At 36.4% G+C, this 18,427-nt stretch overlaps 1 protein-coding gene across 3 annotated transcripts in view; it reads left to right on the top strand.

Annotated features, from left to right (window-relative positions):
• RNF180 (ring finger protein 180) overlaps nucleotides 1–18,427 on the top strand; it is a 198,132-nt gene that overhangs the window by 157,401 nt on the left and 22,304 nt on the right. For all 3 annotated transcript variants that reach the window (XM_032404348.1, XM_032404349.1, XM_032404350.1), the window contains one exon: nucleotides 607–732. In XM_032404348.1, coding sequence (XP_032260239.1) covers nucleotides 607–732 — 126 coding nt within the window. The remainder of the gene's footprint in view (nucleotides 1–606; nucleotides 733–18,427) is intronic.

Here is an 18,427-nt window from a genome sequence, read left to right as displayed (position 1 = left end):
AGTGAATATCATCATACCTTTTCACTGATTGGTCTGTGTTTACTTCAAATGAATAGTTTATTTTTTGCTCATAAGCAAGTCTCTGAAAGGTTGAGAATTTGATTCCGTATTTTTTAAACTCCCTCAAAATCAGCATTAGATTCAGTAAATGCTCAACCACCACATATAGAATGAAATAGAGATTATGAAGTAAGAAAAAGTACTCAGAAGGTTTTTCCTTTTCATCATCCATCCTGAGCCATGATTGCACTCATCACTACATCTAGAACACATTTTTCCCTTTTTTTGTCTGTTTATTTCCATCTTTCAATCTTCAGTCTTCTTGAGGATAGGGATGGTGTCTCACTCTTGTCTGTATCTGGCATAGCAAAGGACATAGGAGATACCCAGTAGATGTATATTCTATGTGTAGACACATCAAAGTTGCATCAAATGTGAGTTTGGGGGAATTAGGTTTGCTTGAGTTAAAATTACAAAGTTGACTCTACTTTTGTCTTCTCTCTTAAAGAGATCTGAATTTATTATCAAAATACTAAGACAATAATTTTTCATGTTCTTGCCATTGTACTCAAATTAATGTTTAACTACGGTTTTGTTTTACTCTAGAACTGAACAATGCCACAAAAAGATTCTTTCCTAAAGAATATTTGAAAATAAAACAAAGCTTTCAGAAATCCAGCTCTGCAAAATGGCCTCTACCAAGCTGTAGAAAAGCATTCCATCTTTTCGGAGGTAAGGAAACTAATGTAAAAAAGTTTGATAACTTTGTCCAAGGTCTCTTTTTGAAGCTATTTTTTCCTAACTAAAATGTTAGTGGAAACGTATTTCTGCATTGATCAGTCTTAAGTAAGGATTTTGCTAAGTACCTTCTGGCTGAAAGCTTCAATATGTATATGAAGAAAATAGAAACTATATAATAAGAGCAAAATTTGAGAAAAACGCATGATTAAATTTACTTTGCATTGCTGTCAATAATGTTTAATATGTGGATAATGAAATTCATTGCAAAAGTAACAGATTTAACAAAAGCTGTATTTGATCAAAGCACTAGTGTTCTTTATAAAGATTCTGAACAATTCATTATCACAGGTAAGTTTATTTAGTTTTATATTTTACAGTTGTCCCACAAATTTAAGACAAATAGAAAATAGCAGTGCCTTGGGGCGCCTGGGTGGCTCAGTCGTTAAGCATCTGCCTTTGGCTCAGGTCATGATCCCAGGGTCCTGGGATCGAGCCCCGCATCGGGCTCCCTGCTCAGCGGAGAGCCTGCTTCTCCCTCTCCCACTCCCCCTGCTTGTGTTCCCTCTCTCCCTGTGTCTCTCTCTGTCAAAGAAATAAAATCTTAAAAAAAAAAAAATCTGTAAGAAAATAGCAGTGCCTTGGTGTACTGAGTGTCTCAAGGATATTACTGTGGACTAGGAATACCAGTTTCTGGGTTCAGGTCTGACTAGCCCAATGACCTCAGAGGTGTCATAGGAACCCATCCTTCTGTTTCTGTTTTCTCATATGTAAAATTGCCCATATGTATATGCGTGCAATCTAATTAATATAGTTGTAAGGATCAAATGAGCTAATGTGAAAGCACATTCTAAATTACAACTAATTGTACATACAGATATAAGGAATTATCAAAATACGGGCAAGGCAATCTCTAATTACCTTTTTTACCTTTGAGAATTTATTACTGTAGAATGATAATCATACGATATGGACGTAATATATAATTTCTCCTTTTATAAAACCATGGTCAGTACATGAACTACTGTGCAGTTTTAGCATTTACCACTTGTAATATTATGGAGTCTGGAAAGCTTCAGATATGGGGAACTCTGATCTTCGGGGAGCCGGGACAGCAGGGCGGTGGGGAGCTTCTACATAAGACCTAAAAGATCGGTACCACAATGACATTAAACCAGAAGGAGATAGAAATGGGGCCTACATGGTTGAGGCAAAAAGTAAATTGATTTATGAAATCCCTGAGGTATAAAGAAAGTAGTTTAAGGACAAATATAACTTTATACAGTGGTTTGAATGAAGAAAATAGTTTAAAGACATTTTATAAACATGTATTATTTTATAAAGTAGTAACTGTAGAAACTCGTCCACAGATTTGGTATAGATACATTTAAACATAACATGAAAGTGAATATAAGAAAATCAGTCTTACTTGAAAGATTTTGTACCAAGGAAAACTTAAAATATGAATTATATGCTTTAAAAGATTCCTTTGTATCCTACCTTCTACCGTACACCCATATTTTAAAAAGAATGATGCACCTTTCTGATAACCCCACAGATTCCTTCACCTTTTTTTATCCCAAGATACTGAAGCTATAATTTAAACACTTGCTTCTTTGTGATTTCTTATTTGTCATCCCCATATGATTCCACAGAACTTAAGTTGTTATAAGTTTTTATGGAGGATGATCAAAGTAGCTTTATTACACAACCTAACTTAAATATATTACTATCAAAAAGAGAAAGAAAGAGAGAGAAAGAAAGAAAGGAAGGAGAGAGAGAGAAGAGAGAAAGAAGAAGGAAGGAAAGAAGGAAAGAGAGAAAAAGAAATATATATATATATATTTCTCTTGTTTAGCTTATATATATATATATATATATATATATATAAGCTATATATAGTATATTACTGTCAAGGGTCTTCGTGCAGTGGTATAAACAGAAGTCTAAAACTGGAGGAAATGCTGCTGCCCCTCAGTCCCATTCCATTTTCGCTTTTGTAACAGTGCACTAGTCCAGGGTCAGGTGGATCAGCACAGATGTGGGGGTCATGTCGCTGTTGAGGGAATCCCCAAACAAAAGGCACTGGCAGTTTTATGAGCCCTAAAGGTGTGTGGGGGCCGGGGGGGATGGCAAATGCCTAAGAGCAGGAAAGTCCTGAGTACTAATTCAGAATGGGGGAAAAGTGTCTCCAAGTTTCCCTCTTCTACCCCTTTAAAGAGTTCTCAGTAGAGGCATCTGAAGAAGTCCTCTGGCCAAGGCTTCAGATAAAGAACCTAGGAATGCAGGTGCTGGGCCGAGGAATGTAAATATGTGAAAGAGCATCCCTGGGACTCACTGGGCAGGGAGACATAGGGCAGTTTGTCCTGTGAGGCCTGCCATGTAAAGCATCTGTGATTGCATATGGTCAGGCGGGAAGAACCATAATAGGATTTTAATCATAAACCAGACTCCTCAATTATCAGTATTCCTGAATCACCTTCTCTCCTTTGTTTGTGTCCTGTTGCCCTGAATTTTGCATTATCATTTCTTTATACAAGTATACATACGTATATTTAATCTATGTTATTTAATTTTGCTTGTTTTTGAACTTCTCTAGTGCTAACCATGTATGTATTCTTCTACATTTGCTTTGTCACTCAGCATTATGTTTCTTGGATCCATCCATTTCAGTAAGCATAGGCATATTCATTTATTTTTACTGCTATACTATCGTCCACTATATGAATATGGCACAGTTTATCCATTCTCCTGTTGATGAATAATAGAGCTATCCAGTTTTTTGTTATTACAAACAGTGCTGCTATAAACATTCTTTTCATGTCTCCTGGAGCATAAGTGTTCCTCTAGAATAAATGCTGGTAGAAAACTGCTGGGTCATAAGAAAAGCACATTTTTAACTTGAGTACCTAAACCAAAGCATTTTCCTCAATATACTGATTTATCATCACCTTTGTCTATCACATTTGATATTTTTAGTCCTTTAGATTTTTCCGGTCTGATAGGTATAAAATGGTATCTCATTGGGTTTTTAATTTCAATTTCTTAATCATTAATGAGGAATAAACATAGCTTTATATACACATTGACAATGGAATTTCTTCATCTGTGAAATCCCTATATAAATTTTGTCCATTTTCCTATTGATTGCATTTTTCTTATTGATGTTTCAGAGTTTTAAAATATTTTCTGGTGATTCATTTTTCTCTTAATTGTATGAATAGCAGCTACTATCCCCCAGTTGTGGTTTGTTTTTTGTCTTTATGGTATCTTCTGATAAATTGTGGTTTTGCATCACCATCTTTCTGTTCTGTATTATCTGCCTTATGAAATTCTCCTCTATCCCCAATGTCATTAAGATACCTTCCTGTGTATTTTTCAAATAGTCTAAAGGTATTTGGAATTGATTCGTGTTGTTGTTTTCTGAGTTTTGTGAGGGTTTTTTGTTTGTTTGTTTTGCTATATTTTAGGTAGGGATCCAATTACTTTGGGCTTTCTTCCTATTTAGCTTTTTTCAGTCACCATTTATTGAAAATAATTCATTTTCACACTGATGCACACTAGTCTGTCATATTTTATATTTCCATGTATGTGGGCCTATTTCTGAGGTCTTTATTGGGTTCTTTCCTTCTGTTTGTCTAATTCTTTGCCAAAACCATACTTTTTTTATTAAGTATAATTGAAATACAATGTTATATTAGTTGCAGGTATACAGCATGTTGATTTGACAATTCTGCTCTAACCAAGAGTATTCTTGTTTTTTTTTTTCCTTCAGCACTTTAAATATATCATGCCACTCTCTTCTGGCTTGCAATGTTTCGCTAAAAAATCAGATGTTAGCCTTATGGGGTTTCCCTTGTATGTAACTATTTTCTCTTACTGCTTTTTTTTTTTTTTTTAAGATTTATTTATTTGAGAGAGAAAGCATGAGTGGGGGGAGTGGTAGAGGGAGAGAATCTTCAAGCAGTCTCCCTACTGAGCACAGAACCAGACAGGGGCTAAATTCCACAACCCATGAGATCATGATCTGAGCCGAAACCAAGAGTTGGATGTTTAATCAACTAAGCCACTCAGGCACACCTCTCATATTGCTTTTAAAATTCTCTCTTTATCATTACTTTTTCTCATTTTTATTATTAATGTGTCTTGGTATAGACCTTATGGGTTCATCTTGTTAGGGACTCTCTGTGCTTTCTAGACCAGGATATTGGTCTAGAATATCCCAAGAATTATCCCAAGAATCCCAAGAAAAAATATTTTTTCCTCTTTAGATAAGTTTTATAACCCTGTTTCTCTCTCTCTTCTCCTTCTGGGATCCCTATAATGCAAATGTTACTACTCTTGATAATGCCACAGTTTCCTTAACCTGTTCTCATTTTTTAATTAATCTTTTTTCTTTCTGCTGTTCAGCTTCATTGCTTTCTAGTAACTGTCTTCCAGATTGCTGATCCATTCTTCTGCATCTTCTAATCTGCCCTAGTATGCATTTTATTTCAGTTACTGAGCTCTTCAGTTTTGACTGGTCTTTTTAATATTTCCTGTCTCTTTGTAGATGTTCTCCCTGATTTCATCCACTTGTTTCTCAGGTCGAATGAGTATCGTTATGACCATTATTTTTTTTATTAAGTGTTTTAATTCCATTGTAGTTAACATACAGTGTCTTATTAGTTTCAGGTACACATTATAGTGATTCAACAATTCTGTATGTTACCCAGTGCTCATCTTGACAAATGCCCTTCTTAATCCCCATCACCTATTTCACACATCACCCCACCCACCTCTCTCTGGTAACCATCAGTTTGTTCTCTATAGTTAAGAGTGTGTATCTTGGTTTGTCTCTCTCTTTTTCTTTTTCCTTTGCTCATTTGTTTCCTACATTCCACATATGAGTGAAATTATATGGTATTTGTCTTTCTCTGACAGACTTAGCTTATACTCTGTAGCTCTCTAGCTCCATCCATGTTCTTGCAAAAAGCAAGATTTTATTCTTTTTATGGCTGAATAATATTCCATGTTATATATATACCACATCTTCTTTATCCATTCATCTATTGATGGACACTTGGGCTGCTTCCATATCTGGGCTCTTGTAAATAATGCTGCTTTAAACATCAGGGTGCATATATCTCTTTGAATTAGTGTTTTTCTTATTTTGGGTATAGATACCCAGTAGTGCAATTACTGGGTTGTAGGGGAGTTCTATTTTTAACTTTTGGAGGAACCTCCATACTGTTTTCCACAGTGGCTGCACCAGTTTGCATTCCCACCAACAGTGCAAAAGGGTTCCTTTTAATGCACATGCTTGCCAGTACTTTTTTCTTCTGTTGATTTTAGCCATTCTGACAGATATGAGGTGATACTTCATTGTAGTTTTGATTTGCATTTCCCTGATGATGAGTGATGTTGAGCATCTTTTCTTGTGTCTTTTGGCCATCTGTATGTCTTCTCTGGAGAAATGTCTGTTAATGTATGACCATTATTTTTAATTCTTTATCAGAAATACTGCTTATCTCTGTTTCATTTAGCTCTTTTACTGTGATTTTTGTCTTTTTCTTTCATTTGAGACATATTCCTCTGTCTCCTTTTTTCTAACCCTCTGTGTTTGTTTCTGTGTATTAAGCAGTTCAGCTATAACTCATGATATTGAAAGTAGTAGCCTTGTGTAGAAGAGGTCCCATGATGCCCTGTAGTGCAATTCCCCCTGGTCACCAGAGCCAGGTGCTCCAGGGGTGTCTCTTGTGTGGGCTGCATGTGCTTTCCTGTTGTGTCTGACCCATGATTGTCTTAAGCCCAGCCAGCTGCAATGACCAGCTTTGCTTGCTCTAGGCACACTGGGCAGGGTTTGCTCCCTCAGTTGTTGAAAGGCCCTTGTGCCATGCAGGGAGCTTATTGGTGGGTGGGTCAGCACTCACCTAGCTGTCTACAGTAAACCTCTCTGCCATAGCTGCAAGCATACTGAAGGGCAGGACTTGTTCCCTGTGAAGCCAGCTAAGAGGCCCAATTGCAGGAACTATAGGCCTACTAGTGTCTGGGGTTATCTCCTGCCCTTCCCAGGGTAGGATTCATTTTGGAGTGGTGCCATTCCAGCAGGGGCCACCTACAGGGTGTATTAGGGCTGGAGCCTCTTTAGAGGAATGCCTGCCAAGGCCGGTGGGTTGGAAGGGACAGGTCGGCAGGGAAATGCTAGGGCAGGGCACACAGTACCAGCAAGGTAGTGTTACCACTGACTCTGGCTGTCTAGGCCAGGGGAGAGGAAGAGAAATGGCACCCACCAGTACTTTTGTTCTCAGAAAAATCCACAGATCCCTGCCCCTCTGAAACATATTCTTAGATTAGCCAATAAAGCTTCTTCATGTATATCCCAGGCACTTTTCAAACTGCTGCTTCTGTGCTGTGTCTCGAGGTAAGTTATTTAGTATGCTGGCCCTTTAAGTATGGGGACTCAGTTTCTTATCACCCCCTGGCTCTCTGGGAGTTAAGCCCACTGATTTTTAAAATTCCTAGAGTTAGGTCCTGCTGGCTTTTTTTTTTTTTTTTGCATTTTTTTATTTTATTATGTTATGTTAATCACCATCATTAGTTTTTGATGGAGTGTTCCATGATTCATTCTTTGCATATAACCCCCAGTGCTCCATGCAGAACGTGCCCTCTTTAATACCCATCACCAGGCTAACCCATCCCCCACCCCCCTCCCCTCTAGAACCCTCAGTTTGTTTCTCAGAGTCCATAATCTCTCATGGCTCGTCCCCCCCTCCAATTTCCCCCCTTTCATTTTCCCCTTCCTACTATCTTCTTCTTTTAACATATAATGTATTATTTGTTTCAGAGGTACAGGTCTGGGATTCAACAGTCCTACACAATTCACAGTGCTCACCATAGCACATACCCTCCCCAATGTCTATCACCCAGCCACCCCATCCCTCCCACCCCCCACCACTCCAGCAACCCTGTTTGTTTCCTGAGATTAAGAATTCCTCATATCAGTGAGGTCATATGATACATGTCTTTCTCTGATTGACTTATTTCGCTCAGCATAATACCCTCCAGTTCCATCCACGTCATTGCAGATGGCAAGATTTCATTCCTTTTGATGGCTGCATAATATTCCATTGTATATATATACCACATCTTCTTTATCCATTCATCTGTCGATGGACATCTTGGCTCTTTCCACAGTTTGACTGTTGTGGACATTGCTGCTATAAACATCGGGGTGCACGTACCCCTTCAGATCCCTACATTTGTATCTTTGTGGTAAATACCCAGTAGTGCAATTGCTGGGTCATATGGTAGCTCTATTTTCAACTTTTTAGGAACCTCCATACTGTTTTGCAGAGTGGCTGCCCCAGCTTGCTTTCCCACCAACAGTGTAGGAGGGTTCCCCTTTCTCTGCATCCCCGCCAACATCTGTCATTTCCTGACTTGTTAATTTTAGCCATTCTGACTGGTGTGAGGTGGTATCTCATTGAGGTTTTGATTCGGATTTCCCTGATGCTGAGCGATGTTGAGCACTTTTTATGTGTCTGTTAGCCATTTGGATGTCTTCTTTGGAAAAATGTCTGTTCATGTCTTCCGCCCATTTCTTGATTGGATTCTTTGTTCTTTGGGTGTTGAGTTTGATAAGTTCTTTATAGATTTTGGATACTAGCCCTTTATCTGATATGTCATTTGCAAATATCTTCTCCCATTCTGTTGGTTGTCTTTTGGTTTTGTTGACTATTTCTTTTGCTGTGCAAAAGCTTTTTATCTTGATGAAGTCCCAATAGTTCATTTTTGCCCTTGCTTCCCTTGCCTTTGGTGATGTTTCTAGGAAAGAAGTTGCTGCTTCTGAGGTCAAACAGGTTGCTGCCTGTGTTCTCCTTTAGGATGTTGATGGACTCCTGTCTCACATTGAGGTCTTTCAACCATTTGGAGTCTATTTTTGTGTAAGGAAATGGTCCAGTTTCATTCTTCTGCATGTGGCTGTCCAATTTTCCCAACACCATTTGTTGAAGAGACTGTCTTTTTTTCCACTGGACATTCTTTCCTGCTTTGTCGAAGATGAGGTGACCATAGAGTTGAGGGTCCATTTCTGGGCTCTCTATTCTGTTCCATTGATCTGTGTGTCTGTTTTTGTGCCAGTACCATACTGTCTTGATGATGACAGCTTTGTAATAGAGCTTGAAGTCCGGAATTGTGATGCTGCCAGCTTTGCTTTTCTTTTTCAACATTCCTCTGGCTATTTGGGGTCTTTTCTGGTTCCATACAAATTTTAGGATTAGTTGTTCCATTTCTTTGAAAGAAGTGGATGGTATATTGATAGGGATTGCATTAAATGTATAGATTGCTCTAGGTAGCATTGATATCTTGACAATATTTGTTTTTCCAATCCATGAGCACGGAACATTTTTCCATTTCTTTGTGTCTTCCTCAATTTCTTTCATGAGTATTTTATAGTTTTCTGAGTACAGATTATTTGCCTCTTTGGTTAGATTTATTCCTAGGTCCTGCTGGCTTTTAAAACCAAATACTATGGAGACTCATCTTCTCAGTGCAAGTTTCCAGTGCCTGGGGTGCCTGGCATGGAACCTGATCCTCTTGCTTCTCCATGCTTGTGATGTCCCTCCCATTTGTGGTTAGTCATGGTGGGACTTTGGTCCCAACAGCGTCCACCCCTCCTACACTTTTCAATGTGACTTTCTTTCTAGGATTAGCTGTGGAAGATCTGTTCTGCTAGTCCTTTGGTTATTTTCAGGGTTAGTTGCGTAGATGCAGTTGTTACCTCTTCAGGTCCATGGAACAAGGTGAAATCAGGATTCTCTCACTCCACCATCTTTCCAAAACCTCAGTACCATATTGTGTTAATTACTAAAGCTTTATAATAAGTCTTGATGTCCCCTTTCAAACTCGTTATGCTGTAAGAGTGTCTTGGTTTTTTTTGTTTTTTGTGGGGTTTTTTCCTGGCTCTTTGAATTTTAGAATCATCTTGTCAAGCTCTATGTAAAATTACATTGCACTGAAGGAAAGAGATTTTATTCAATGTATGAGTCAATTTGGAGAGAACTGACATCTTACAGCAATAACTCTCCCTGTCTACTAACTAGTTTTTAATCCTCTTTTATTTAGATCTTCTAAATCTTTAATGCCTTATAATAAAACTTTATAATTTTCTTTACAAATGTCTTAGACATCTTTTGGTTAGATTTATTTCTCTGTACTTGCTATGTTGTTGTCCTCTTTTCTCCATTTCTGAACATTGAGTGCAGAGTTGGATGAGTCCTACTTCTTAATTTATGGCATATCATCATCACTAGTCCACACTCACTGGTTTCCTTTTATCCTCATACTCTACTCTCCATTATGTTTGGTTTATTTAATGTGCATCTTTTTGTTACTATTCTTATACAATATTTGTTATTTTCTGCGCATATATTTTAATTTATGGAAATGTATTATATATTGCACTCTATTTCTTACTTTTTTAAAAAGATTTTATTTATTTATTTGACAGAGATAGAGAGAAAGAGCGTACAAGCAGGGGGAGCAGGAGAGGGAGTAGCAGGCTCCTTGCTGAGCAGGGAGCCTGATGCAGGACTAGATCCCAGGACCCTGGGGTCATGACCTGAGCCGAAGGCAGACGCTTAACTGACTGAGCCACCCAGGTGCCCGTTTCTTACTTTTTTACCTAGCACCAAGCTTTTAGATCCATCCAGGTAGCTATGTGTACCTCTAATATGTGGGTTCTAATCAATGCTCTACTAAGATAGGCATCTACCACATTTTATCTATCTATTCACTGACTGGAATACAGGATACCTCCCAGTCCCTGCCACTATACATAACATTAATGAATATCCTAATGTGAACCACATGAATCTTTATTTGGTGTGTAGACATAGGAGCAGAATGTCTGCATCACAGAATATGCATACACCTAACTTGACTAAATAGTGCCATCAGTTCTCCCAAATGACTGATGTAGGTACCTATTAACAATGCTTGAGAGTTGAGAAGAATTAGAACTTTGGAAAATGACAAGTGTTAGCAGAGAATAAGACTAGGAACCTTCATTATTGTTTTAATTTGCAGGTATCTGATCTTTAACAGGTTGAGATCCTTTCAAATACTTGTTAGTCTTTTGGATGCTTGTTTTTTAAATGCTTTACTCATTTTTCTAAAAGGGTTTCTGCCTTTATCATTCTTCCCAAATTTCTTATATAGTCTCAGTATTAATCCCTGATCAGCTTTAGACATTACAAATTTCTTATCCCATTTTATCATCTGTATATTGTTTATGTTGTCCTTCATTAAAAGAAATCCTTAACTTTGATGTAATTAAATCCACCTTACTTTTGCCTTACTGTGTTTTGAAGTTCCCAAAATCCAAAAGTTTCCTCTTAGATTTTTTTTTTATGTTAACTTCATAGTTTTACCTTCTCATTTAGGTTATTATCTAGAATCCATCTCTTATGTTGTTACAGAAGGTTCTATCTTTCTTTAAATAATAGCCTACTCTTCTGGATATTTATTGTACAGTGATGCTGGGTTTTAAAAATTATTCCATAATTGTTGTGTGGGATATTTATCTCATATTTAGCAGTCTTACTAAATTATGTTCACTCTAATTATAGGGTTTGGGGAGCTTTCAGGGAAGACCATCATATCTGTTTTATCTGTAAATTAAGACAGTTTTATACCCTTTAATCTAATATACTTTTTTCTATTTTATCTTACCATACCTTCTGAGCTAGGACTTCTGTTTGATTTTGAATTGGAAAAGTGATAACATATCTGATATTAAAATATACACTTTTAATATTTACCATTGAGTAGAATGTTGCTCTGTGTTTTCGGTGGATACTCTATATCAGGTTTTAAGAAAGTTACCATCTGTTCCCAATTTGCTAATAATTTTTTCTTGAATAGATTTTTAATTTTGTGAACTTTTTTCAGCATTTCTTGAGATGATCATAATGGCTTTACTTCATCAATCTGTTAATGCACTGAATTGCATTAATAGATTGTAATACTAATGTGAAACTTACTGTTGTATTCCTGGGATAAACTCAATTTGATCATTTTTGTGCACTGCTAGACTTTTACATATATATTTATGAGTAATATTGCCTCCATTTCCTTTTTCAAAATATATTTGTTTTGTCAATTTCTTCTTGAGTCAGTTTATATAGTATATCTTTTTGCTAGAAATTTGTCCATTTTTTTTGTTTTAAAATTTGTTGACAAAAAGTTGTTTATATCTTTTAATCTATCCTGTATCTAAAGTTATGTTTCTTTGTATTCTTATTATTTACTCATGCCCTGCGTTGGTTTTTTTTTTTTTTTTCCTGATCTTGCTAGATACTTCTCAATTTTATTCTTTTTAAACAAATTTTTGAAATTGACTCTATTGTATCTTTACTTTCCACTTCATTAATTTCTGCTCTTTATTAAATCCTGTTGCTACTCTTCTTGGGTTTATTCTGTCCTTTTTATGCCATGTTAAGTTGGCCTTTTAGGTCATTAATTTTTATTATTTTTACTTCTTAAATATTAATAGTTAAGGTCATAAATTTCCTTCTCAGTAATCCTGTACATTACATGTAGTATTTTTATTCTTCATTTCTAATTATTTTTATAAGAAATAAACCACATTTAATAAGATATTGATTGAATTATCTTCATAAAAGATAATAAAATTGTAGGAAATTAGGATATTTGAGAATTTGGGTCTGTGATTCCCACAGTTTTACCACCATACTCAACATACCATGCCACCCTTGCCATGTTGTTTCCCTAAGAAAATATTCCTCATAGCCTAATTTTCTGAGGTTGGTAGGAGGAAGTAAGGTGGGAAGGGGGATCTTGTATGAAGGAATGGACATTCCCAGAGCTGCCTTTGGATCCACAAAATTAGTGTTCTTTCTACAAAAACAAAACATTTTAACATAGTTTTAGATTTCAAAATCAATAAAGTTCATATAAATTCTTACAGAATTCATTCAGCCATATAGCTAACTCACACTAGAATAGACCTATTCCTTTTACACTACTAAGTAGTATCTTGGAAATACTGATGAGTCAAGCAGATACGTTTTCTTTTTTCTTTTCAAATTCTTATTAAATTCTACTTAGTTAACATATAGTGTAATATTGATTTCAGGAGTAGAATTTAGTGACTCATCACTTACATACAACACCCAGTGCTCATCATAACAAGCGCCCTCCTTAATACCCATCACCCATTTAGCCCATTCCCACTCCCACCTCCCTCCATCAACCCTCAGTTTGTTCTCTGTCATTGAGAGTCTCTTATGGTTTGCTTCCCGCCCTCTTTTTTGTCCTCCCCATAGGTTCATCTGTTTTGTTTCTTAAATTCCACATATGAGTGAAATCATATGGTATTTGTCTTTCTCTGATTGACTTATTTTGCTTAGCATAGTACCCTCTAGCTCCATTCACGTCATTACAAATGGCAAGATTTCATTCTTTGTGATGGCTGATTAACATTTCACTTTGTATGTATATATATATATGTGTGTGTGTGTGTGTATTTATGTATATATATGTATCTATATATTTATATATAAATATACATAAATACATACTATGTGTTCCTTATCCATTCATCAGTCAATGGACATTTGGGCTCTTTCCATAGTTTGGCTATGGTTGACAATGCTGCTATAAACATCTGGCAGCATGTCAAATCCCTATTTTTGTATGCTTTGGGTAAATACCTAGTAGTGCAATTGTTGAATCATAGGGTAGTTCTATTTTTAACTTTTTGAAGAACCTCCATACTGTTTTCCAGAGTAGCTATACAAGTTTGCATTCCCAACAACAGTGCAAGAGGGCTCCCCATTCTCGGCATACTTGCCAACATCTGTGGATTCCTGGGTTGCTAATTTTAGCCATTCTGACAGGTGTGAAGTGGTATCTCATTGGGGTTTTGATTTGTATTTCCTGATGATGAGTGACATTCAGTGTCTTTTCATGAGTTTGTTAGCCATCTGGATGTCTTCTTTGGAAAAGTGTCTATACATGTCTTCTGCCCATTTCTTAACTGGATTATTTGGTTTTTGGGTGTTGAGTTTGATAAGTTCTTTACAGATTTTGGATACTAGCCCTTTGTCTGATATGTCATTTGCAAATATCTTCTCCCATTCCATAGGCTGCCTTTTAGTTTTGTTGATTGTTTCCTTCACTGTGCAGAAACTTTTTATCTTGATCAAGTCCCAGTAGTTGATTATTGCTTTTGTTTCCCTTGCCTCCAGCAATGTGTCTAGTAAAAAGTTGCTACAGTGGAGGTCAAAGAGGTTGCTGCCTCTGTTCTCCTCTGGGATTTTGATGGTTTCATCTCACATTTAGGTCTCATCTATGTTGAATTTATTTTTGTGTATGGTATAAGAAAGTGGTCCACTTTCATTCTTCTGCCCATGGCTGTTCAGTTTTCCCAACACCATTTGTTGAAGAGACTGTCTTTTTTCCATTGGATATTCTTTCCTACTTTGTTGAAGATTAGTTGATCATACAGTTACGAGTCCATTTCTGGGTTTTCTATTCTGTTTCATTGATCTATGTGTTTTGTGCCAGTACCATACTGTCTTAATGACTACAGCTTTGTAGTATAGCTTGAAGTCCGGAATCATGATGTCCCCAGCTTTGCTCTTCTTTTTCAGGGTTACTTTGGCTATTCAGGGTCTTTGTGGTTCCATACAGATTTGAGGATTGTTTGTTCTAGCTCTGTGAAAAATGCTGGTGGTATTTTGATAGGGATTGCATTAAATGTGTAGTTTGCTTTGGGTAGTATAGACATTTTAACAATGTTTGTTCTTCCAATCCTTGAGCATGGAATGTTTTTCCCTTTCTTTGTGTCTTCTTCAATTTCTTTCATAAGTGTTCTATAGTTTTCAGAGTATAGATCTTCTACCTGTTTGTTTAGGTTTATTCCTAGGTATCTTACGGTTTTTGGTGAAATTGTAAATGGGATTGATTCCTTGGTTTCTTTTTCTGCTGCTTCATTATTGGTGTTTAGAAATGGAACATATTAAAAAAAAAGAAATGGAACATATTTCTGTATGTTGATTTTGTATCCTGTGATTTTGCTGAATTCATGTATTCTAGCACTTTTTTGGTGGAGTCTTTCAGGTTTTCTACATCGAGTATCATCTCATTGGCAAATTGTGAAAGTGTGACTTCTTCCTTCTCAGTTTGGATGCCTTTTATTTCTTTTTGTTGTCTGATTGCTGAGGCTAAGACTTCGAGTATTATGTTAAATAGCAATGGTGAGAGTGGACATCCCTGTCTTGTCCCTGATCCTAGAGTAAAAGCTCTCCATTTTTTCCCATTGAGGAGGATATTAGATGTGGATCTTTCATATATGGCGTTTATGATGTTGAGATTTGTTCTCTCTATCCCTACTTTGTTGAGGTTTTTATGAAGAAAGGATGCTTTACTTTGTCAGGTGCTTCTTCTGCATCTATTGAGAGGATCATATGGTTCTTATCCTTTCTTTTATTAATGTGGTGTATTATATTGATTGATTTGCAAATATTGAACCAGACCTGCAGCCCAGGAATAGATTCCACTTGTTTGGGGTGAATAATTCTTTTAAACATTAAAAGATTGGATTTGATTTGCTAGTATCTTGAGAATTTTTACATCCATGTTCATCAGGGATATTGACCTAGAATTCTCCTTTTTAGTGGGGTCTTTATCTGGTTTAGGAATCAAGATAATGCTGGCATTGTAGAATGAGTTTGGAAGTTTTCCTTCCTTTTTTTTTTTTTTTAACAGTTTGAGAGGAATAGGTATTAACTCTTCTTAAAATGTCTGGTAGAATCCCCCTGGGAAGCCATCTGGCCTTCCCAGTTTGTTGGAGATTTTTGATTACTGATTCAAATTCTTTGTTGTTTATGGGTCTGTTCAAGTTTTCTGTCTCTTCCTGTTTCAGCTTTAGTAGCTTATATGTTTCTAGGAATTTGTCCATTTCTTCCCAATTGCCCAGTTGGTAGGCATGTAAATTTTTCATAATATTCTCTTATAATTGTATTTCTGTGGTGGTATTTATTTGTGTCCTTTCTCTTTTCTTTTTGACAAGTCTGGCTAGGGGTTTATCAATTTTATTAATTCTTTCCAAGAACCACTCTTAGTTTCATTGATCTGTTATGCTGTTTTTTCTATTTCTATTGTTTATTTCTGCTCTAATCTTTATTTCCCTTCTTCTGCTGGCTTTAGGCTTTATTTGCTGTTCCTTTTCTAGCTCTTTTAGGTGTGAGATTAGATTTAATCTCACACCTAGGTTGTGTATTTGAGACTTCTCTTGCTTCTTTGAGGTAGGCCTGTATTACAATTTACTTCCCTCTTAGGACTGCCTTTGCTGCATCCCAAAGGTTTTGGACCATCATGTTTTCATTTGCATTTGCTTCCATGTATTTTTTTTATTTCTTCTTTAATTCCTGGTTAACCCATTCATACTTTAGTAGGATATTCTTTAACTTCTATGTATTTGTGGTCTTCCCAATTATTTTCTTGTGGTTAACTTCAAGTTTCATAGTGTTGTGGTCTGAAAATATGCATGGTATGACTTCAATCTTTTTGTACTTGTTGAGGGCTGATTTTTGACCCACTAAGTGATCTTTTCTGGAGAATGTTCCATGTGCATTTGAGAAGAATGTGTATTCTTCTACTTTAGAATGAAATGTTCTGATTATATCTGTTAAATCCATCTGGTCCAGTGTGTCATTCAAAGCCATTGTTTCCTTGTAGATTTTCTACTTAGATGATCTGTCCATTGCTGTAAGTGGGGTGTTAAAGTCCCCTACTATTATTGTATTATTATCAATGAGTTTCTTTTTTTTTTTTTTAAGATTTTATTTATTTGACAGAGACACAGTGAGAGAGGGAACACAAGCAGAGGGAGTGGGAGAGGGAGACACAGGCTTCCTGCCAAGCAGGGAGCCCGATGTGGGGCTTGATCTCCGGACCCTGGGATCATGACCTGAGCTGACAGCAGATGCTTAATGACTGAGCCACCCAGGCGCTCCTCAATGAGTTTCTTTATGTTTGTTGTTAATTGATTTATCTTTTGGGTCCTCCCAATTTGGGAGCATAAATACTAATAATTGTTAGATCTTCTTGATCAGTGGACCCCTTAATTATGCTGTAATGCCCTTCTTCATCTCATTATAGTCTATGGTTTAAAATCTAGTTTGTCTGATATAAGTATGGCTATTCTGGCTTTCCTTTGACATCCATTAGCATGATAGATGGTTCTCCATCCTCTCACTTTCAATCTGCAGGTGTCTTTAGTTCTCAAATGAGTCTCTGTAGGGTCTTGTTTTTTTTAATCCATTCTGATAGCCTATGTCTTTTGATTGGAGCATTTAGTCCATTTACATTCAGAGTGATGACTGACAGATATGAATTTAGTACTATTGTGTTACCCATAAAGTTGGTGTTTCTGGTGATGTTCTGTGTTCCTTTCTAGTCTTAGTTGCTTTTGTCTTATTTTTCCCCAAAAAGTCCCCTTTAATATTATCTTGCAGGGCTGGTTTAGTGGCTATGAATTTCTTTAGTTTTTGTTTGTCTGGGAAATGCTTTCTCTCTCCTTCTATTCTGAATGACAGCCTTGCTGGATAAAGTATTCTTGGCTGCATATTTTTACCATTCAGCACATTGAATCTATCATGCCACTCTCTTCTGGCCTGCCAAGTTTCTGTGGACAGATCAGAGCCAACATGTTTTAAATGTTTTTCTTCTTACAAATTCATATTTTATACATAAAATGGGTGATGTGGAAAGGAATGGAAATATTCTAGATAAACATAAGCTAGCACTTTGTATTTGTTATCAGATACTATTTGCACTGATGACTCTGTCAGTTCTTTGTTCTCTTACCTGAAGTGTCCACCATTTCCAGGCACTGTATCCTCAGTTTATCAGTATCCAGTTGACATGATTTCCAGCCATGTCATGTTGGTTGGTTCTCTAAGAAAACACTTTTACATAAATATACATGTAAAACTAACTAGCTAAGAGGTTTTACCAGGATCTTTTGCAGAAAAAAAAAAGTTCCATGTTGAATTTTTTTCTGAATATACTCTTAAGTCAAAGAAATGAAGAGAAAAAAAAAAGCCATGGTTTAAAAATCCATGTCTTAATTTTTCTGGCAGTAATAAAAACATGGAGCTGAATTTCAGGCATCTGAGATCTATTTATGACAAATTCATTCATTTCTTATAAAAGCCTGGGGAATTGTTTTATTTTGCCATAATTTTATCTGAAGGTGTTAGAATAATTCTGCAAGTTTATACATGCTCAATATAAATGAAAGAATATCCACATGGAAAAGAATGCTTATCTCTAATAGAAAACAAAACAATACATGCTCAAGCAGCAGGAGTTCCAAAATTGGAACGCCTTTTCTTTCCAAACCAGAAATTTGCCTTCTCAGAAAGTTGGAGGTAAGTCAGAGAAATTTCCAAATATGCTACAGACTTGGTGGTGCCTCTTAGCAGAAAGTGCATTAACCTTTGCATTTCCTCTGAAACTGGAACAATTTTATTCACAAGATAATATTTTGAAAGGGCTTACAAATTCCGAAGTACCTTTTCCTTTCTATTTATTTTCCAGTGGCAGAATCAGACCCTATTTTTGCTGTAGGATTTACTTAGGAGTTTAAAATTTACTTCGGAAGCCAACCAAGTAT

This window comes from Phoca vitulina, unplaced genomic scaffold (genome assembly GCF_004348235.1).
Source record: "Phoca vitulina isolate PV1807 unplaced genomic scaffold, GSC_HSeal_1.0 scaffold6, whole genome shotgun sequence".
Taxonomy (NCBI): domain Eukaryota; kingdom Metazoa; phylum Chordata; class Mammalia; order Carnivora; family Phocidae; genus Phoca; species Phoca vitulina.
The sequence above is the reverse complement of the archived record's forward strand: the minus strand, read 5'-3'. Positions and strand labels throughout refer to the sequence as shown.